The 21,911-nt window shown below is 56.7% G+C and overlaps 1 protein-coding gene across 1 annotated transcript in view; it reads right to left on the bottom strand.

Moving 5' to 3' along the window:
• Window positions 1-642: 642 nt before the first annotated feature.
• HDAC7 (histone deacetylase 7) overlaps window positions 643-21,911 on the bottom strand; it is a 40,657-nt gene continuing 19,388 nt past the window's right edge. The window contains 24 exon segments of the mRNA NM_001031402.2: window positions 643-2,056; window positions 2,325-2,463; window positions 2,694-2,778; window positions 2,978-3,111; window positions 3,288-3,406; window positions 3,500-3,531; window positions 3,533-3,598; window positions 3,935-4,054; window positions 4,315-4,402; window positions 4,623-4,678; window positions 4,813-4,920; window positions 6,191-6,240; window positions 6,337-6,457; window positions 6,915-7,048; window positions 7,474-7,699; window positions 8,181-8,384; window positions 8,665-8,873; window positions 9,070-9,268; window positions 9,908-10,017; window positions 10,501-10,623; window positions 10,778-10,893; window positions 11,049-11,163; window positions 11,910-12,000; window positions 12,739-12,935. Coding sequence (NP_001026573.1) covers window positions 2,011-2,056; window positions 2,325-2,463; window positions 2,694-2,778; window positions 2,978-3,111; window positions 3,288-3,406; window positions 3,500-3,531; window positions 3,533-3,598; window positions 3,935-4,054; window positions 4,315-4,402; window positions 4,623-4,678; window positions 4,813-4,920; window positions 6,191-6,240; window positions 6,337-6,457; window positions 6,915-7,048; window positions 7,474-7,699; window positions 8,181-8,384; window positions 8,665-8,873; window positions 9,070-9,268; window positions 9,908-10,017; window positions 10,501-10,623; window positions 10,778-10,893; window positions 11,049-11,163; window positions 11,910-12,000; window positions 12,739-12,888 — 2,841 coding nt within the window. The 5' untranslated portion in view covers window positions 12,889-12,935 and the 3' untranslated portion in view covers window positions 643-2,010.

Genomic DNA, 21,911 nt, shown 5'->3' with positions numbered 1-21,911 from the left:
GGCTTTGGTCCTCAGGCTGATGCTCCTCAGCAGCAAACCCAACGGATTTCAGTGTCAGTCCCTGTCAAGGTTGCAAGGTTGGGGTGCAGGCCATGCTGGGGACCCAAAGGAAGGGGGAAGGAGGCTGTTTGTTGGGGCATCTCCCCCAGCGCTGCACCCACAGATGGAGCCTGGGCTGTAGGGCACCACGGCACCGAGTTTGGGGTGGGGGTGAAGCCCAGGCAGTGTTCCCTCTGCCTGCTGTGGGCTGTACCCGTGGTGGTGGCCCTCGATGGCCTCAATACGGCACGAGTCCACCTGGGATCCATGGGGAGAAATGGGGACGGAAGCAGTGGGGCTGCAGGGCTCTGTGCAGGGAGGGGCTGTAGGGTCAGCCTGGGGGGCGGCCTTGGGGTCGGGACACACTCATGCATCCCAGTGCTGGAGAAGCAGCAGCTCCTGCCCACCGCCCCCTGGGATGGAGGAACAGCATCCACCCCAATGGGCTCCAGAGAAGACAGGGAGAGCTTTGGGGTGCTCTGCAACACATTGCAATTTGCTGCCCCCCTCCTGTCACCCACAGTGCATAAGAGCACGGTGGCACGGTGACTTCTCCCCCCATCACCCACCCCCTCTCACCCCCCGCCCCAAAGCTCTGGGCAGTTTAAGACACATAAATGTTTATTCTTCCAAGATATTTTTTTTTCCTTCTTTTTTTTTTCTTTTTTCCTTTTATACAAAATTTCCTCCCTATGCCTGCAGATGGAGCCTGGCTGCCCCCTGAGCTCAGCACCCCACCCATCCCCTCCTCCCCAGCCCAGCTGTCCACGAGCCCCGCTGTGACCCCCAGAGCCCAAGGGAGGGACACAGGGAAGGATGAGGCTCTCGGGGTGAGGGTGCTCTGTTGCAGTATGAGAGGGGAAGAAGGCAAATCCAGCTGGATGCAGCATTTCGGGAGGGCTGACCCCACCTCTGTCATCCCAGTACAACCCAGATGGGGAACGCTGGGGGTCCCTGGGGAGCTGAGCTCCAGGCAGAGGGCGACCAGGAGAGGATCTGATCTCAGCTGGAGAAGCGGGTGCAGCCACTGGAGGTGTCACTTACTCCAAGGGGACGCTGGAAGACAGCCAGGGACTGCAGGGACACAGATCCTCAGGCCAGCAGGTTGCTGGAAAGGGCTCAAGGCACCTCGGTAATGTCCACACACACACACGGGTGTTTGTTCCCAAAACTCCCATGGAAAGAAGAGTACATAAGGTTCACATTAGCACATCTCATATGTATATAGTGCAAATCAGAGCCCCAGCACCAGAGGGTTCGCTCTCTGGTTAGTGGTTAAGATGTCCCACGGGTGCAATCCTGGGCACTGCAGGCACTCCGGCCCTTGCTCTTCCCCAGCTGCAAAGCAATGGGTGCATCATCCAATGCTTTCCAAACCCTTCTCGTGCAGAATGAGGTCACAGCCCATAGCACTGGCATGCTCGCTCCCACCTCGTGCCCTACCGGAGAGGAAGAGGAGCACTGGGGAGGCCTTTGAGAGCCTGTCCCTCTCAAGCAAGACAGAAGGCTGCTGCTCCAAGGGACAGCTGACTGCAGAGGAGCTCTGAGTGCAGTTCTGATCGCGTGGCCACAACATCCATCCCAACACCCACCCCTTCCCCCAGGTGTGAGGAAGATCCCAGGAGAAGGGCAGGTCTGCACCAGAGGGGTGGTGGCCTCTTGCGCATCCCCAAGAAAGACTTCGGGTTCTGAAGGTCAGGGACTGATTGCAGGCACAGTGTAGGATGGCAGCACCGTGCTGTGCAGAGGGAGGTTGATGCTTTCCATCTGTCCCGAGCAGGAGGCCGTCTCCTGGGTGGCTGCAGGAGGATCCTTTCTTGGATACGTGGCAGCCAAAGGTCCAGCCCCTTTCAGGACCGTGACTCAGGGAGTGAGTGGCAAATGGGAAGCCAGGAGTGAAGAGCGAGCACTGGGCTCGGGAAGAGTCCAACCACGTCCTGGAAGCAGGGGAGCAGAGAACATCACCGCTCATCACTGGTTCATGGGCTCCTCCTCCTCCATAGGCTCATCTTGTGGCCTGGAGAAACACAGCACATGAGATGAGACCTGCTCTTCCCAACGCAACGCATCCTTTTCAGCACTGAGGGATCACCCGGCACATCCAGCCTCTAATCCTGCTGCCCGGGCTGAGGGTTACAGGATCAGAGCTCCCAGTGAAGACAATGGGCACAATACCCACCTCCCACTCCCTGGGCTGTGGGACACCAACCCCCCGCTGCCATCCCTGTGACGCCAAACATCCCCAAGGCTCAGAGCTTGGCACCAGGACCGATGAAGAGCATTACCTCTTCTCCACCATCACAGCCACTGAGAGGGAGGCCAAGGCTGTGACCGTCTCCACCTCTTCTGCCTCGTGGTGCTGAGCCTCCAGGAAGGAGCAGCTCAGCTTGGAGGCGAAGCGCTGCACGGCCACCCAGTATTTACCTGCAGGGGAAGCAAAGGTCAGGACAGATGCTGGGACGGGGGTGGCCCAGATGGCTTTCCATGCAAATGCACACAAGGAGCATCATCCCCCTCCAGGGAGGAGGAGGACGGTGGAGGGTTCCAAAGTGCTTCATGCAGCAGTCCCTGGGTGGTTTTCCCTGGACAGAGGAGGAAATGGCAACACTTGGGCCATCCGTGCTAACTCAGCCTCCCAGCTGTGGGACACTCACTCTGGACCTGGATCACTGCTTCCAAGGAGCGCACAGCATTGGCATTGGGCTTCTGCCGCATGCTTTCTTCTGGGAGAGGGTCCAGCTGCCAAGGGGAGAGATGGGAGGGGTCAAAGGGAGAGAGCTGTGGCCAGGGCTGGGCTCGCAGCCACAACCCACACTTCCACCCTGCTCCCATCGCTCCCAGTGCACCCAACAGGTCCCAGCAAGCAGACAGGGAGAGCAGATTCTCCAAAGCTCCACTATGGGGACACAGCCCCCCCCCCAAGGGTCCTGGCTCTCACCTCATTGCCCAGCAAGGCTGACACGCAGGCCTCAGATGCATCACAGATGGCCGTGAGGTCGTGGCCGCCTTCCAGCGCCAGGACGATGGCCCCCCCAGCCAGGCTCATCAGCTGCTTGGTCATGTAGCCAAAACCTGTCCAGGAAATCCAAGGGGCATCGTTAGCCTCCCTGCCCAACACACCGGGGAAAGAGCCCCCTCTGCTGTGCCAGAATAACTCAGAGCTGTCCCTGTGCTCCACGGGGAGCTGCCAGCTCCAGCGCCCAGCCGGGCAATGGGAAGAGCTCAGGGTGCTGCTTGCACCTCCTTACATTTAGCAGAGACTTTGTAGCCACCCAGGGGTGGTGGGTGGCCATCAGCTGCATCGAAGCCAGCTGATACCAGCACCACGTCGGGGGAGAATTCATGTGCGATTGGCATCACCACTGTCCTGTCGGGGTGGAAAAGGACAAGTAGTAAGAGGTGTTAAGGGATGGCTGAGCATGAAGCTGGGGGAAACGCAGAGGAATGCAGAAAGCAGTACCTGAAAGCCGCCAGATACTCAGGGTCACCCATGGGGGGGGTCAAGGCCTCCAGTCCAGGCTATGTTGACATTAAATCCCTCACCAGGGCCAGCACCAACCTGGAGGAGAGCAAGGATGACAGTGAAGGGCTGGATGTGGCCTGCAGGGATTCATTCTCCACCCATGCATGGGTCAGATCCCCTCTCCATCTTTGTAAGGATCAGCAAGGGGCAGGCAGTCCCATGCTTCACCACGTCCTACACTCTGGGAACAGGAGACCCCAACTCTGCATTAAGGTAAAGCAATGGAGGTCAGCTTCCATGGAGACCTCTGCCTGGTGCTGCAGGAGTTGGACACCTCGGGGTCTCTCACTTGCAGGACAGCCCCAGCACTGAACCAAGGGGCTGTCCCATAGCAGAGCTGTGTGGATCTTGGAGCCTGGCTGTGCTTTTTACCTCATCAGCAGCCCCGCTGCCAGGGAAGAAGTTTCCATCGTCGTGACGATGCAAAGAGATGTAGAGAACATCGGGGTCTCTGTAGAAGATCTGCTGGGTCCCATTGCCGTGGTGAACATCCTACAGGGAGAGAGAGGTGTGAGGGCTTTTTGTAGACTTGAAGCTGCCCTGCAGCCCAATGGAGCTAAAAGCATCTGGATCCCTGCCCTGCTTCAGGCTCTCCTGTCTCAGATCTGGTCCCATTCCCCCATCCTGACATGTCAGGGAGTTCCTGCAGCCAGACCCCAAGGAGGATTCTCTACTTTCAGGTCTAGCCTCAAATCAGAGCTGGGATGTCCTGGGGAGGCACAAGAACCTGCCAGGGGACAGGAGTAACTTACCCAGTCCACAATGAGGATCTTGCTGAGTTTCCCTTTCTGCTGCAGCTGCCTGGCGGCAATGGCCACCGAGTTGAAGAAGCAGAACCCCCTGCAAAGAGGGAGGTGAAGGTGGTCAGCACCATGACCCCCTGAGCACCCTTCCCACACCAAAGGAGGGGCTCTGCCTCCCCTCCCCCCTTGGTCTGGATACAGAAAGGTCCTGGGGCTGTTAATAGGGAACAATTAGTGTTATCACCCCACGGGGGGCCCTGTGTTGACCCAGATGCTGGGGCTTCCCCTACATCACCCTTTTGGGAAGGGGCCCTTACATGGCAGTGGATGGATCTGCGTGATGTCCGGGCGGCCGCACCACAGCAAAACCATTCTGGGGACAAAAAAAATCCATGAGGAGATCATCACTGCTGGCCCCAAAATCACACCCCAGAGAGCCACTCCTGTTGCAGGGACACTCAGTGCCATACTGGTGGGACCTCCGGGCCCCTCTGGCCGTCTTCCTACCTTCAGCTCCCTGCTGGCCACTTTGAAGGCCAACTCGGTGACACTGCCTGCAGCCCAGCGGGCTGCGTTGGAGGAGTGCAGCTCATTCCAGATGGTATCACTGTCCACCTGCAAGCAAGGGAATGGTCAGACAGGGATGGGGAAAGGGTACCTCAGCTGGGGAACCCACGCTCTCTGCCAGTCACCCTGCTCAGAGGATGAAGTCTGGGCCACCCTGCACACCATGAGGCAAGCTCCTCAGCTCCACAGTGGCCACCTGGGGACGGCAGTCAGGGTAACAGCTCCTCTAACCCTGCTCCCCAGGAAAGCTCTGCATGTGGAGCACCTCACCCTGCACCCAGGGGCTAGAAGGAGTGACTGAGAAAACGCTCGTTACCTTCTTTATCTTATTTTATTGCTTAACCAAACATCTTGGTTTGATCAGGATCACGTCAAGGGCTGAGTCAGAGCCGGAAAACTCAAGTCTCTTCTGATCAACTCCATGTGTGCAACTCAAATGCTCCCCTCTGCCCCCCGAGGGGGCAGCTCCAGGCCCCTGCCTTCGGGCAGGGCGAGAGGAGGGCAGGGGGGGAGGCAGAGCAGGGAAAGTGGATGTAAACGAGGCTGAGAAGAGCTGGTGCCCAGCAGCGGGGGCAAGGAGAGGAGAAGAACCAGAAGAGGCAGCAGGAAGGCATGGAGTGAGACCCTTCCTGAAAGAGAGAGAGAGAAAAGGACAGAGACAGGGAGAGAGGAAGAGAGGAGAATGCAATGAATGGAGAGAAACCAGGGCAGCAAGCTCTGAGAGGAGAGGGCCACAGAAATGTCTGGAGAGAAGTGGAAAGCTGCTGTCCCCGTGCCACTGTCCATGCCCCTGGTGGAAGCCCACGCTGCACCCTGGCTATCCCACTGGGATGTGGGATGCTGTGCACACAGCTGGGGTCCCATCTGTCTCACATATCTGCTCCCTCCTAAACTCCCCGGCTCTCAGATGTGGCTGCAAGGGGTTTGTGGTAGCAGAGTTCCTTGGGGGAAGGGTCCGCAAAGGGCCTGATTCAAGGGCAGGATGCTCCCAAGGATAGTGGGAAGCTGTGCTATAATATGTCCTGCTCTCATTTGAGGGAGGCTGGGACACTTTCCTGTGTCCACATGCAGGCTGTTGTTGTTTGGGCTGAGTCCATTCTCCCTACAGGAAGGCCATTGACCAGCTTCTACCCCAGTCACCTCAAGGCTCCAAGCTCCTTTGGGACATCCCGCAGATACACAGGGGTGGGGGCTGAGAGCAACCCAATGGCTTTGGAAGTTCCCTCCCCACTCATGCCCACGATTGAGACCCTCAGTGGGGCCAGAAGAAATGAACAACCCCACCCAAAAACACCCTGAGCAAAGAAGGAGCACTTACCCCCACCCCTCCACAGGGCAGCATGACAAACATCCGCTGTGACAGAATCCCTGCAAGGAGGAGACAAGGAGGATTCAGAGCCAGGGAACAGTGTGGGACAAGGGCACGCAGCACAGGGACAGCAGGGGGTGCGGATGGGGGCTCACCTGCCAGCTTCCCATTGTCCAGTTTCAGGCGGTTGAGGGGATTGGTGCCATAGAGGAAGACGTGGCGTTCAGTGTGGACACACTGCAGCTCCTCCAGGGTGGCCTTGCGTCCCCGCAGACACTGCAGGGCACAGGGGCTGTGACTGAGCCACTCCAGGATGGGATACGTGTTCCCCTCCCAGGCATGCCGTGGACAGACAGGAAATATCAGCACTGTTTTCCTACAGTTGTAGAACCCTCTATGGCCCGAAGTCAGTCCTGCTAGATCAGGGCAAGTCTTCTAACAGATGAGAGTTGACACTGATGTCCCCCAAGCTGGCAAAACACCTCATTCCTATCTCAGCAGGGATTGTGCCCATCTTCCAGCACAACAAACTCATGGGCATGGTCACACGAGTGTCAGCAACAGCCAAATGCAAGCCCCCTTCCCAAGACCTTTTGCTGTTTGGATAGTTAGTGGTGGTAAACAGGCTGGGAAGATCTGGGAACAAAGGGAACGGAGGTGGGAGCAGGACGCCCCATCACCTTTTTACAGCACCAGATCTGCTCGTAGCAGCATCCCCTCCCCTGTTCCTCACCTCACACTGGCTGCGCAGACCCCTCTCCTGAAGTCGGGACCAGATGCTCTGAATCCTACCCGCGTGCTCTGGGTGGTTGCTGTTGTCACCACAGGAGCACTGGTGTTTGAGCATCACCGAGTCATAAACCAGTCCTGCAACAACATCCAAGAAGAGCTGTCATCCTGAGACATCACTGAATGCCCAGGTCTCAGTGCTGCCAACCCTAATGCTGTCCCCTTCCAGGGCTGTGTTTGAGGCTGGGATCTAAAACACCCTTAATTATTTGGTTTGACTGAAAACATCTTTATCAAAACCACGTGAGTCTCTGCCCCAAAGTTTCTGATGCACATGCTGTCCTGGATGCCTATGAAGCTAAACCAATCCCTTGTAATGGAGCAGGATGGCAGATGTGGGGTCAGAAGGGCAAATTCTGCTTGGAAAATGCACCTTAGATAAGGAAAAGGGAACTCTCATGCCTTCCTCTGCTCCTTTTGCAGCCAGTCAGAGTGCTCCCAGGAATTCAGGAGTCCAGGAGAGACTGGGAGCGACGTTCAACCACCCCTAGGCAGTGTCCTACCTGTTGTGAAATGGGGCTTGGTGGTCTGCTCCTGCACCGGCAGGGAGAGTGCCTTGGAGGTTGTATCCTGGGCAGGGAGGGAGACAGTCGCGGTGGCAGGAGATGACTGGGCCCTGGAGAGAGGTCTGTGCCCTGCGAGGACAGCCGGGACCATGGGGGAGTCAGCCAGGGGCTGCCGCTTGAGGAGCTGGTGCTGCACACGCTGGTAGGGGTCCCAGAGATAGGCCTGATGGAGAGAGGTGGCAGTAAGCATGACATCACCCAGCATCAGGTGACATGCACCCTGCTAGGAAGCGAGAATGTCTCTGGAGCACCTGGATGTGACAGCTCCCTCCACGTTGGAGGACTTGGAGCAGCTCTGTAGGAGCTGGCATGTATTAGGCAGCATCTGCTGCTCTCTGCTGGCTCAGTCCTGCAGTGCTGAGCAGCCCTGATGCAAGGTGCAACAGTATGGGGATTGTGCTAGCAAACCACCCATGGACCGAGGAAGGGAAAGATGTGGTGCCTGCATCCCCACCCAAACAGCAGTCCTTTACAGAGCTCTCTGGGTCTGAGCTGAACTTTCTCCATGACCAAGACGCTGCTGGGTTTGTGCAAAATTTCACATGGCACCAAGAGATGTAGAAAAGAAGTGTTCTGAAATGCAGGGATGGGGGCTGGGAATTCCATTTCTTACAGCCCCAATCTCCTTGCCATTCCTTGCTTACCTGCTGGAGGATGAGCTCCTCCTGAGGCTGCAGCATCTTCTGAGGTCTCTCAGGCTCCTTCCCGCTGCTCCCTGGCCGTGTGGGCTCCACACGTGCCCTCGCCTGCTCACTGCTCTCAGCCCCAGCCTCCATCCCCTCTGCCTCCATGTCCTCTGAAGAGGGGATCTGCCGCAGCCGGGGCTTCTCACTGGTTTTCACCATGCGCTGCATGCAGAGGGGTGACAAGTGAGCACACAGAGGTGATGGGGACAGGGCAGGCTGAGGAGAGGCTGGGGGTAGCAGGGCACTCCAGAGCCCAAGAATGATGGACATGGGAGACACTGAAGCTGAGCACAGCCCCACAGCTCACTGCGAGGCAGCAGCACGCAGGCTTGGCCCTGGGTATCAGCTAATTGCTGCCCTGCAGAAAAGGCTGTGATCCTGCATCCTGCCAGCATCCTTCCCCCAGCGCCTCCTGCACCCCACGCTATAGCTCTGTGCTTACCTTGCCCAGATGCGTCTGCTGCTTGAGCCTCTCCAGGAACTGGGTGTGGTGCTGCTGGTACACCAGCTGCTGCTGGATGGCCTTGGGGTTCTGGGGCAGGGGCTCCGAGCGGGTCCTGCCCAGTGGTTTGTGGTGGCCTGGGAGTGACAGGCGCTCTGCAGAGATGAGCGATGGGGCGAAGGAGAAGGGGACAGTCCCCAGACCTGGCACTGCAGGGGAAAGGAGGGAGAAGTGAGGTGTTTCTTTGTCCACTGGGCAGGCACTAAGATCAACGTCTTCCATCTCCTCAGCTGCAGCTCGTGGAAGAGAAACGGGAAACCAAAGGCTGCCTTGCTCCCAAAGGAAGCTCAATGCTATGCCTTGAGTGCTGCTGGCCCCACTGCCTGCCCCAGGCTCGATGCTTACCTGCCACAAGTGGAGCGTGGGTGACTGAGGGCTCGAGGATGATGACGGGCTGGAGCCGAGGGGACAAGGGGCTCCCAGCCTCGTGCTGTTCCAAGCCAGCTGGGATGAACATGGGTGAGTGTGTGCCTGTGAGGACAGGCCCGTTCAGCACAGGCACCCGGTGTGCCAGGCCAGAGAGAGGGCGACGATCCGCATCTCCCTGCAAAGAGGAGGGCTGGATTAGTAATGGGACACAGCACGGAGAGGGGATGGCATGTTCTCCCCATAGCCACAGGCAGCCTCAGACTACTCACCCACCCAACAGCCTCAAGATCCCCCCTGCCTTGCAGGAACCCTCTGCCCAGGTGTGGGGGGTTCCTACAACCAGGTCACCTACCCTGGCACTAGTGGTGGCTGGCAATCCCAGTGTGATGGCAGGAAGGGAGACTGCACTCTGCAGGGCAAACTGGGCCAGGGAGCTCTCCTGCATCATCAGGCGCTGGGCCAGGGGTGCCTGCACCAAACACGATCCATCAGTCTCCTGCTCTGGGAATTGCAGAGCTCAGCATGGGACAAGCAGCTTAGGACAGGCAGCAGAAGTGGGTGGCCAAGTCCCAGCTGCCTGCAAGAACATCCAGGGCCAGGGGCACCAGGGACTCATGGAGACAGCACATGCACTAGGAAAGCACTAGGGCACGCTGCAGAGGAGGGCAGCATGTCAACACACTGGGCAGAGGGTCCCACCATGCAGGAACAGCTGGGCTAAGGGCAGTTCAGTACAGAACTGGGGTCCCCAGGGAGCATGCTAGCTTATTTTGAGCCTGGGACGGCAGTGAGAAAGTAAAGCTGTGGAGCTCACCTCGTGGGCCATGCTGGAGGCAGCGGGGAGAGCTCCATGCTCGGCAGGGAGGCTGTCGTTGGGAGAGCTGCAGCCAGAGACGGGGGTGCTGCTGCTGCTTGGGGAGGAATCTGTGAGTGAAAAGAAAGGGGAAAATGAACACCCATACTCAGAGAGGGCTACACAGCCCTGCCCCGACCTTGCAAAGCTCTCCCTCCTTCCAACAATTCCCCAGTTTGCCTCTTAGAGGCAAAACTCTCCTTGGCGAGGTAGCAAGCTGGAGATGCAGTCAGCCATGGAGGAAGCCTAGCCAGCTGTGCTTGCTCAGGACCTTGCACACTTCCAGCCTCGTAGGTCCATCAAGGGCCCAAAAATCAGCATGATACAGCTGGTCTTTCTTCCAGCGGTATCCTTCCCCACTTCATCCACCCCTGTACCATCACAGCACAGAGCTTGTTCCCACAGGCTGTGCCCCACAGAGGGCACCAGTAATTGCCAGGCCTCTAAGACATTAATTTCTCCCTTAGAGCCCCACAGCAAGCATTATACATGACCCCAGGCTGCTCCAGCCTCTCTGAACTCCCAGGCTCTCCCCACACAGGCAAAGCCCTCACCAATGGTCTCAGGTGGTCTCCTTTTCAGAGAGGGGGGAGCGCTCTCCTTCCGCGTCAGGGGGTTCTTGCGGCGGTCCAGGCACTTCCTGGGCTTGCAACGCACCTTCAGGTTGGGCTCCGATGCTGTGAGGGGATGGGGCAGTCAGTCCCAGCCCCACCATGGGTAGGGCAAAGCTGGACTGACTTGGTGGGGTTACTTCTCAGCTCCAGCCATCCCCTGGAAGCAAGCTCAACGGTGTCATGGCAGGAGTGAGATGGTGTTGGCCCCCAGCCTTACCTGTCTTCCGCAGTGGAAAATGCTCTGGGGGATCAAGAGAAGTGCTAGGGACTGGGGACAGGAAGGTGCTGAGTACAGGAGGGGAAGGACCTTCAGGATCCAGAGGCTCCAAAGACCTACAGGGAAAAGCCTCATCAGAGATTCTTCCCTCTTTGTTGAGATGATCAGCAATACCTCGAGTCATCCAAACCCACCATCAAAATGTTTGCAGGGTCCCGAGCAGCTGCTCTGTGCTGGGTGGGTCAGATTACCCAGGGTGCTCTTGTTTTACCTGTATGGCATGGCTGGAGGGTTGGGGTTGCTGGTTCTTTCCAAAGCTGCTGCCTGCTGCTTCTTCAGGATAACCTCTGCCAGTTTCTGCTTCACCACTGTGCTGGCCACAGCACCTGCAGGTGTTACATGTTGATGATTTCCAGCTGATGTGGCTCTGCCTCATCAGAGGCACTGGAAAAATATCAGCATCCTGAGAGAGCTCAGACTCAAAGGGCAGGTGGGCAGCAGGCTCATGGAAACAGGGAACAGCTGCACTCAAATCTCTGAAGAGCTCTGCACCTCCAAAAGCTCAGCAAGCTCCTGGTGCAGCAGGCACTAGATGGCGCAGGGAGATTGCAGCTGAAGGTTTGCTCTCCTGCATGGTGCAAACCTTCCCGCCCAGCACTCAGCACCCCCCCGACCCCTCCTGTGCTCCAGCCTGGGGTCTGCCAGCTCTGGAAGGCAATTTCTGTCTTGCCCTGTACATGGGGCAGCATAAGCACCTTCGATTTGGGGTGCAGCACTGCAGTGGCTGTTGGGCATAGTGTAATACCAAAGCAGGGATCTATTGCCGCCTTGGTTGGCATCAATAAGAAGGACACAAAGGACAAATCCTGGCCAGGGAGTCCCAGGGTGCAGCTCACTGCTCACAGGGATCCAGGCTTCCCCACACTCTTTTCCTGAAGCTCTTTGACGCTCAGGACAGAGATGCTCAGACCAAGAGCACACAGAGCATGACCTGGGTAAGGGCAGCACTTCCTGCTGAGCCCCTGCTATAAGCTGCTTTACCCTCACTCCCCGTGAACTTGGTCCCCCTGACTTTGGGGCATTGCCTCCTCAGGCAGAGATACCACATGTCAGAAAACACTGAGGCTCTTACTTCGTTTGCTCTTGTCCTTATTGAGGATCTGCCGCAGCTCCTGCTCCTGCTGCCCAGGCTCTGCCTCACGGTGCGAGGTCTCCATGGTCACCTGAGAGAGGAGAGGGCACTGTCAGCACCAGAGGACCTGAAACACTGTGCTATGGGGATGGAGCATCTCTGCAACAGACTGTTACAGCATTTATGGAAACCCAGTGGGCTGACAAAGACGTGTTAAGTTGTTTCATTGCTGCAAACTGGATGCATCTTGGTCTCCAGAGATGCTCAGTCCAGAGGAGGCCATAAGGATGCTCAGAGGCTGGAGCACCTCTGCTATGGAGAAAGGCTGAGGGAACTGGGAAAGTTCAGCCATGAGAAGGCTCTGGGGAGACCTCCGTGCAGCCTTCCAGTGCTTAAAAGGAGCTTACAAATAGAAGGGAGAGAGACTTTTTACCTGGTCTGATAGTGACAGGACAAGGGGGGGAATGACTTAAACTAAAAGAGGGGAGATTTAGGTGAGATTTGAAGATGAAATTCCTTGCTCATGGAGCAGCCAGGACCTGGTACTGCTGCCCAAAGAAGTGTGGTGCCCCATCCCTGGAGGTTCTCACAGCCATGGATGGGGCCCTGGGCAGCTGATAGTGGGGTGGGAGCAGCTCAGGGCAGTGGGTGGGCCAGGGGAACTTTGAGGTCCCTTCCAACCCAGCCATTCTATGGCTCTATGATCACGAAAGGACCTTTCCAACCCAAGCCATCCTATGGTTCTATGATTCTATGCTAGCAGACGCACGCAACACCATGAGCTGCACGCTCTATGGGGGAAAAAGTAGTTTTTTAGAAGCATCCATACCCTGACGTGCTGGTGGGCGAGCTGCTCCACTTGCTGCTGGTGCAGGCTGGCGAGGAAGAGCTGGTGCTGCAGCTGCTGCGTGTGCTTCAGAGCCAGCAAGGCCGTGTCGGAGCCGGGCTTGACAACGCGCTGCCCGATGCGCAGGTCCATGGGGACGGCCTGGGGCACCCGCGGCGAGGTGCACGGGGTCACAGCAGCTGTTGGGACACAAAGCAGGGTGCAGCTGGGTGAGGAGCAGCACGCAGAGGGACCTCCTGTGCCTCCCACCTTTGGGAAAGCAGAGGGATGGGGATGAGGATATCCCGACGTGCAGGAAGGCACTGCGAGGAATGCGTCCTGCTGTTGAGAAGGGCTTGCCACATCCCATCTGCTGCCTGTGAGAGCCTCCTCTGTCACCCAGGCAGAAATCCTGTACATTATACACCCTTGGAGTGCCTCCAAGGTGCCGCAGGCAGCTCTCTCCCTGACACCACAGAGTTGCAAACTGAAGGCACTCCCATCTCGCACAGGGAACCCCTTCAACCTCACAAGACCGCCTAAACCAACCCTTGCTAGCAACAGACTAAAGCAACCATCGCAGCAGAAGACTTTTACCACCAAGCACCTAAAGCCTCGCAGCACTTACCCTGCAGCGTGGCACTGCTGCAACACTGCTATGAAATCCCACGACCCACAATATTGTTCTGTAAGCTCAGACTCTATGCAGCAATGCCATCTCTGCTACCCTGCCTCCATATGAGCAGACCTCAATGAAGGTCGGACGGAGCCATTTGCAGGAGCAGGGATGGAGAGAGCAGTCTTGCAGGCCAGATGAAAGCAGTGGGACATTGCTTGTCCCCCAACAACCATCCCACCGCCACCCCCAGAGCAGCCACAAGCAGCACAGGTTGCTGGGGATGCTCTATGCAGCACAGCAGGTGCAGGTGGAAAGGGGAGGAGCAAGCACAACAGTGACTGAAGGATGCAAAGACAGCCCCAGTGGACCTGTGGCATCCCAAAAAACACGCAGCCAAGACAGCTCCATGCTTCAGGCACTGCAGCTAGGGATGAAAGAAGCTAGAAGCAAGCAGGCGGGCAGGAAATCCAGAATTAAAAGACACTGCACAGGAATGCACTTGCAGGGACAAAGCCACTGCAGCCTGAGAACTAATTGTTTTCCTAAAGTAGTGAAGCAGCTCAAATTAAAAATAAATAAATAAATGCAAATGTTATTTTTATAGGCAGAGAACCACACCCTGAGCTGGGCAAATCTCAGCCTCAACAGCATCATGGAGCTTGTGCTGACGACTGCAATACTGCAGAAGAAATCTCTGCAGACTTCAGCCCCGTCATGCAGCAATGCAATGGGGAAACCCAGCACAGCTCCAGCACTGCCGGGACGTCCTGCAGTGCCAGGAGGGAAAGCTGCCCCTGATCCATAGGGCAAATGTTTCCCTACACAGCAAAACCCCCGGGCACACGTTCCCAGATTCAGCCCATAGGAGCTGATGCTCCCAGCACAGCCCCATGGCAGGGTTTGACCTTGTTCTCTTCATCTCTTTGATAACCGCCTGGGATTTCATTTGTCTCTGGCTAATTAGTTCTAATTGCTACAGCCCTGGTGATAGGAGGCTGTGGGAGATAACAGCTGGAGGCTGAATGCTGCCGAGCTCCCGTGCCCTGGGGCTGGAAAGGGTGTGCTGTGACCCTCAGTCCATAGGCTGCACGAACACTAAGATGCATTTGATGAATCAACACAAGTTACCCTGAGCCAGAAGACCCCCCTCCCCCCCCCCCCCCCCCTCTGCTCTCAGCCCTTTGCTTCACTCTTCCAGTTCCAAAAACGCTGACATCCTTCACAGTGCTGACATCTCATCCTCTGCTGCCCATCTCTGCAGAGCTCCAGCCATCTCCCAGCTCCAGCCATCCCTGCATTCCTGCAGCATCAGCAATTTTGAAGGATGGGAGTGATAAGGCCGCCTCCTCCCTGCTCCTCATGGTTCCCATGACCCAGTGAGGAGGGTGCTCGGTGGGAGGAAGGCTGCAGCACTCTCCCAGTGCACTCTGGCTGCACAAGGATGGGCTGTAACGAGCAAACCTCAGGGTGGGAGATGGAGACCCGTAACAGCACCCACCCACACCCCTACAGAGGGATGCTCACTGTCTGCAGCCCCATCCATCCAGACCATCCTGCTGCACGCCACCAAGGCACAGGAGTTGGGATCAGCCTTGATGCAATTCGGTGTATAGTTTGCTTATAACAGCAGCCAATTACTGTTAAGAGATGCTTGCATTGTCCACCTCCAAAATAATTCTATTCAGGGAAATAGGGCCCTGATTTCCCTCGAGAATCTGTGTGCCACAGTAGTGAAGTCGGGAGTGAGAGACCACTCATTAAAGCACTCAGCTTTCCCATCCAAATTCCTCTGCCCTGCTTTTATGCTGCCTATACAAAAAGCCACGTTAACAGATGGCAAGTCAGAGCACTAACAAAGGATTTGGTACAGCTCCCTTCGTTTCCCTCTGCTGGAGATTTATTCTTCAGCGTCGTGGTGTTGTTTGTAACAACACATTTCAGGCATCAGCAAAATAACACGAGTTACTCCAAACATAATTGCTTGGCTCTGAGATACAGAGAGCTGCGTGCGTGCAGGAACACCCTGAGGAAGGGGATGGGGAGGACCAGAGCAGCCCAGCAAGCTGCAGCCTCCATCCCCACAGCTGGTGGCATCCAGGGGAGCTCTGAGAGCAGTCGCAGCCTCCCTCCATGCACGATGCTCCAAACACCTGGAGGGAGCTCCGTGCACAGCCCCATTCTCACCCCTCCATCCATCAGCTGCCGAACCCGGGCAGAAAAGGGGCGGTTTTTGTTTGAGCCTTTTTAAAAACAAACTCCAAAGCAGCACAAAGGAAGGAGCGGGAGGGAGGCCGTGCAGGCCAGCAGCCAGAAAAACAACTCCTCGCTGCGTGCCCCAAGCCAGGAAAAAGGCAGTCGAGCATCCCTGCAGCCAAGAGGCACCAGCACTGCTCCGCACACCGAGTGCCAGGGCACAGCTGCTTCCCAGCCTCACCCCCTGGGACCCACAGCACCCCAGGGCTGCCACCCACCCCTCCTGCAGCTCCAGGTGCCCCCACGCAGCCCCTTTCCTTCCCTGGGGGCTGCTGGGTTCAGCCATCAGCTCCCTCCGTGGCTCGAATTCACGTGGGGTTCGCAGCTGGGATGTGAGCCAAGAGCTACAGCGCACAGCTCCTCTCCGGAGCTCCGCATGACGGGGGCAGGCGGCCAGCAGCGTGCTCCTCCTCTTCCCTTCACCCCAAGGAAGGGCCCTGGAGCCAAACCCAGCACTGGGAGGGCTCCCAGGGGGCTGCTCCCATCCCCACATCCTCCTGGGGATCCCTGCAAGTCCCCAGCGCCACGAGAACACCGAAAACCCCACAGAAGGGATGACACACCAGGATGCCCCAAATCCACTGCAGAGCCATTGGGGTAGGGCAAAGCGAGCGTCCTGCTCCCAGAGAAGAGGAGGATTCGGGGCCAGGCTCCTCTCTTGGCTGCCAACATTTTTTTGTGAATTATTTTTAGTTTGTCAGAACATTCACATGGGAAGGCTCAGCGCATCACCCTGCCACCAAAACGCAGCCAGAGCCGGCCTTGCTGCAAGGACACAGCAATTCCCCTGCACAAACCACGCATGGCACGGCCCGGACAGCCCAGGAGGGTCTTTGGGGTGCAATGCAAGCACAGCACTGCTCATGCAATGGGGGCGAAGGCGCTGCCTTGCTCCTGTTGGCACCCCTGCGACTGTCACCGTGCCAGGGTTGTTTTTCTGGGTCACGGGGTGCAGGCAGGTGGCAGGGAGGAAAACACTGCTCCGCCAGCGGGCCCGGAGGAAGCCGAGGAGGCGAAAGCAGTGGGGCCCCGCGCGGAGGCGATGGCCCAGGGCGACCGAACCCATTGCACAAACCTTCCCCACCTGTGCAGGTCACACTGCGGCTCCACCCTTCCTCCATGGAAAGGGGAGATTGCAACAGGCCCTGGGAAAGCTGCAGGGTGAGTGTGAACGTGGCTCCGTGCGGGTTATAGGCATTTTCCAGGTTGCTCCTGATGCTTTTTCCTGCAGTAAAGCCTCTGCTTTCTCTGCTCTCTCCTCCTCGGGGCGATGCCTGCTGCAAGCACCCACTGAGCCCTGGATGTGAGGCTTCTCCCACCTTGCCACACTCTTTGTGCACAGGGTGACAGCCAGTGGCAGTGACTTTCTCAGCCTGAGTGCATTACTGCAGTGTTGGTGCAGCTCACTCTCTGCTGGGGCAATGGGTAACCACGCTGCTGCACACAGATGGACAGAGCCACCCCCAGTGAAAACAGAAAGCAACAAGGAGAAATCTTTGCTTTGGTATTCCCTGGTTTTTAACCAGGCATGAGCAGCAGCCAGCAGAGAGCTGCACTTACATAAAGGAGAAATAAAGGCAGAAGCAAATGGTACAAATGCACGGAGCAAAGCAAGCTGTGGGTCTTTGCAGCCCTTCACCTCCGGGTCCTGCAGCACTGCCATGCACCAGGCAGCCCGCACACAGCCCACAGCTCTGCCTGAGGCCGAGCTGCAGCTAAAGGCACCCTTTGAAAACCCTTTCCCATCTTCTGCTGATTAGCTGTGAAAGGTTCAGAGTTCAGCTGGGTTGAAAAATGCATGTGATTAAAAACATTCCTCTGAAATAAAAGGAAAAAGGTCTTCTCCAGAGCCACGCACAAGCAACAAAAATCAGCCGGAGGGGATTTGTTCAAATTAAAAACACTTAAATAAGAAACCACACACACAAAAAAAGATTATGTTGAAATAACATTAAGATCACAAAGCTGGGACTCGAGCAATAGGAAATCCCGGAGCTGGGGTACCTCGCATAACCTCCCTGCAGCCCCTGGGGCGCATGCACTGGGATGGTGGCTTTAATGATGGGTATGAGCACTGCGCTCCCCACAAAGATGGGAAAAGCATCATCACCCCGTTACCTTCACCCCACTACAGAGGGGAGGGATGTGGCGCATGGGTGCTGCTGCCCTATGGGGATGCTCCACGTGTCCCTCTGCTCCCACACCTCCACCTGCCCGCACGGACCCCATAAAATCAGAGCACTTGGGTGTTTTTCTCCTCCCCAGCCCTGCAGGGGCAGCACGGGGAGCTGATGCTCGCTCCAGCCCAAGGGTTTGATGTGGGTGGGTCCCACTCCTCCCTACCAGACATCGCATTCCTGCTCCAAAACAAGAAGAGGATGATGCATCTCTATGACGAGCCCTGAAGACTTTTTCCACAAGGGTATAACTGTGTATTTCCTTCACTCTGACTCTTGAAAAGCTCATTTTCTTTTTCTCCCCTGCACAAAGTTGCCAGAAAAATCGGAGACACCTGATGATTGAAGCCTGGCAGCCATACCCACCTTACAGAACCTCGCAACCAAAGCATGAGCCACCATTTAAAGCAGTGCACCTGGAACCAACAACCCCACGCACATACACCTGTGAGCAAAGCACATTACCGAGGTATTTCCAGCACCTAAATCAGAACCTGAGCCATAAATGAGACCGACATACGGCAGCAAACGGCTCAGGGCTGGCTAGGATGACTCCCACTGGTTATTTGCAGCTCATGACCTTTGAGTCAGACATTTAATAGCCCTCCCTGGAATTTTCTCCCCACAAATACGTGCAGTTACATTTTGAAACTTATGACTCCAGGACCCAAAATCACACAGTGTGCTGCTGCGGTCGGGTTGCATTATATGGGCAACAGAGCAAAATGCTTTGCACCTGGAGCTGCAGCTCTTATTAATGCTGGCAGTGAGCTGGGAGATGCAGAAATCCTATCTCGATTTCGCTGGGCTATTCTATCTTTCTAAAATACCAAAGGAGAAAGAAAACCCCATCCATCCAGGCAGGAGCACTCTGTACCTGCAGCATCCTTACAGAGCAGAGGACACAGTGCCAGAGGACTCAGCAACCCTCCAGCACTCAGCATTGCATTCCTGCTTGCTCCTCCTGCACACAGGGTCCGGCTGCCCCTGCAGCAGGGATGTGGGTGCCCACAACGCAGCCAGCAGCAGCCTTGCAGCTGTGTTTTGATGCCTCATCCAAGGCAGCTTTTCAAAGTGCTCCCAAATCCACACGTTCGGATTGGCCTCCAAAGTGTTCTGCCCGCAGGGCAAAGGCGGTCAAGAGGATTCCAGGGGTTGTCAAGAGGATTCCAGGTAACCCCACATCACAGAATTACCCCCAGAGCCCCAGATTGTATTCCCAGCCCTGAATTTTGCTGTAGGTGATGCTTAAACCAAGCAGCTTCCTTCACACTCTGCACAGCTCCCACAGCATCCTGCACGCGTGCCAGCAGCTCAGCACCCCCCTGTGCTGCCCCTATTCCATGAGGGGGCTTTTAAAACCTTCAAAGCATCAACCACAACCATGCAGAGAGAGATGAGCCTGGAAACCTGCATGGCCAAACCTGGTGGTGGTTCAAGTCTAAATTTGAGAGCATTCAGGTGCAGAGGCAAAGCTGAGGGCATAGGATTGAACCAAGCCATGGGCAGGAAGCATAGGAATAAGTACTAAGTACTGCTTGCTTTATTTTAACTGGTTTCTCTGCAGAAAGACCACATCCTTGTGAGCAGCACCCTGGCGCAAGGTGGGGCTGACAGCTCACAGGGTGGACGTAGGATCTATCCCTGCCACAGCTGGACACCTCTGGCTGCAGTTTTCACCCACGCCAGCCCCATCTCAAAGAATAGCACCCGAGCTGTCCCTGGGAAGCCTCCCCCCAGCTGCATCTTCCCCTGAAATCCAAAGAAATCCAGGACCAAAGAGCTTTGCTGAAGGGAAAGCCAGCAGCACTGTGTGCTCCCCAGAGTCACGTGGGCAGCTTCTGATGCTGGAAAGTGCCAAGAACCAGGAAAAGCCCTCAGCCAAGCAGAGCACAGAGAGGAACCATCCCTTCCCATTGGATTCCCTTCCCAAAGCCCCTCACCTGGTACCACAGCCTGGACAGGGTCTGCAGCGCAGCCCGCAGCATCGTGCACCTCCTCACCTTGCAGGCACGGATCCCACAGCAGCTGCAGAAGGGGCGATCCCACAGCCTGCTCCTAAAGCCTTAAATACCACCAAGCCTCGCAGGAGGAGACAAAAGCAGGTGATGTGCAGCAGCTCCAAGCAAGCAAGTCCTTGCGCCGTGTCCAAACTCCAACACCCCGGCGTCCTCCAGCAGCACCATCTCCTCCCGCGGCGCAGGCTCCAGAAGGACACAGCCGTCCAGCCTCAGCACCACCGCCCTCCAGCAGTGCTCCCAGAGCTTTGCAGAGGCTCTGGCAGCTCTCCCTGCACCCGGAGCAGGTGGGTGCGGAGCCCTGAGCAGCACACAGGACGCCTCGCCTTCCCGCGCCGGCTCGTTACATCAGCACGAGAGGATGTTGCCTCCGTGCCAAGGGAAGCAGAGGAGAGATCAAACGATTACATAAACCTCTCCCTCAATTACCAACCGTTTGCACAAGCGGAGGAGAGCGTTCCCAACCGGTTTGGACCGTGGCAGCCCTGCTCTGGTGCCCACAGCATCTCTGGGCTTCCCAGTGTCACTGCCCCCAGGGGCACGGGGCAGCTGCGCCCAGCGTCCCACCCAGCACCCAGCTCTCCATCCCCTTTGCTTAAGCCTCTCCAGGTTGCAGCAGCCTTACTTAGTGCTGGGTCGCTGCTGTGCTGTCACCAACGTTCCAGCTCAGCCCTTTTTTTTTTTTCCCTTCTCATTTTAATTGCTGCGTGCAACACAGTGAGAGCCCAGCTTGACTCATAACCCCCCAGGGAGGAGCTCCGGGCGCACAAGCGGTGCTTTGCTTGATGTGGAATTGCTGAGACAAAAGCCTCAGCTCCCACAATACCCAGTGACTCCTCAAGGGGATCTGCCCTTTAATCAAGGCCTTTCTGCAGGCTGCAGAGAAGGAAACCCCTTTGGCAAACGCTGGCCAAGGTCCAACGCTGGGGATGGAAGCCAGATTTGGTCATGAAAAAAGGTAAAAATAACCCAAGCCCAATGCAATACAGAGAGCAGGAAGGAGGAAGAACAGCACTGGCATGGCTCACAGGGAACAGGGCTCACAGTGCTTCAGCATCTCCTCCAACCAGCACTGGAGCTGAGATGTGGGGTTTAGGGCAATAGCTATTTATGTCACAGGAAGGAAGCCACAACACTTTCAATTTCCTGCACAGGTACATTTCTGGCATCCTTTGCCCTGTGTCCTCACCAAGAAGCTGTGAAATGCATCCTTCAGCTCTAAGCTGGTGCAGTGGGGCAGCATGCAGGCATCAAATCCTCAGCACAGAGGAAGCTGAAGTGTGCCTGGATCCAACAAACACTCCTGCTGTGCCACAGGGATACCATCAGTAGCAATCACCCTGGGTCAGCACAGGTGCACATGAGCAGCTGGGTGAGCTGCTGTGCTGAAGGTGGGGAATGCAACAAGGCTTGGAAAAGCGACACGAGGCAACAGGGCCAGGTCTGAGCAGGGCTCATCCCAGATCTGGTCAGGAAAGAACAGGAATAGCAGGCACAGAGCAGCTGCAGGACATGGGTGTCCCCAGCAACCAAAGCAGGGCACCGAGGGTACAGCAGGGCACACTGGGTGCTCACATAGCAATGCTGCCCAGAATGCTGGACCAAACCTGCTGCTGAGCTGCACCAAGCACCTCGCTGGGTGCACAGTGCAGTGTTGCACTCAGCCCCGAGGATGCTCGAGGCTCCAACACCTGCAAGAGATCCTCCCCATCCCTTTGGCACAGTCTCTTCCAGGAGTCCAGCATGTCCCCCATGGCCAGCTGCAGCCCCATGCAGCCACTCTGCAGCAGGATGAGCGTGGCAGAGGTTGGTGGGAGCCCTGTGATCTCTCCCAGCAGCCACACCCCTGTGGTTCTCACGGGCAGGCAAGCAGGAACCTTGGCAAAGCCCCGTCCTGCTGGCAGCCAGCCCCATCAGGCTCATTAAATGCAATTAAGCTGGAGTGGGTATTTCCCCCCCCACCCCCCATCATCCTCTTCTCCTCCCCCTTTTGGGGATATTGCTTTTAGACAAAATAAACAGGGCAGCTTTGCGTGGGCTCAGGCAGGTGGCTGGCACCTGGGCCCCATGCAGCAGCAGGTGGAAATGGCAAAGGCTCTGCAAAGGAGA

This window comes from Gallus gallus, chromosome 34, assembly GCF_016699485.2.
Source record: "Gallus gallus isolate bGalGal1 chromosome 34, bGalGal1.mat.broiler.GRCg7b, whole genome shotgun sequence".
Taxonomy (NCBI): Eukaryota; Metazoa; Chordata; class Aves; order Galliformes; family Phasianidae; genus Gallus; species Gallus gallus.
Note: the sequence above shows the minus strand (reverse complement) of the source record. Positions and strands in the feature narration are given on the sequence as shown.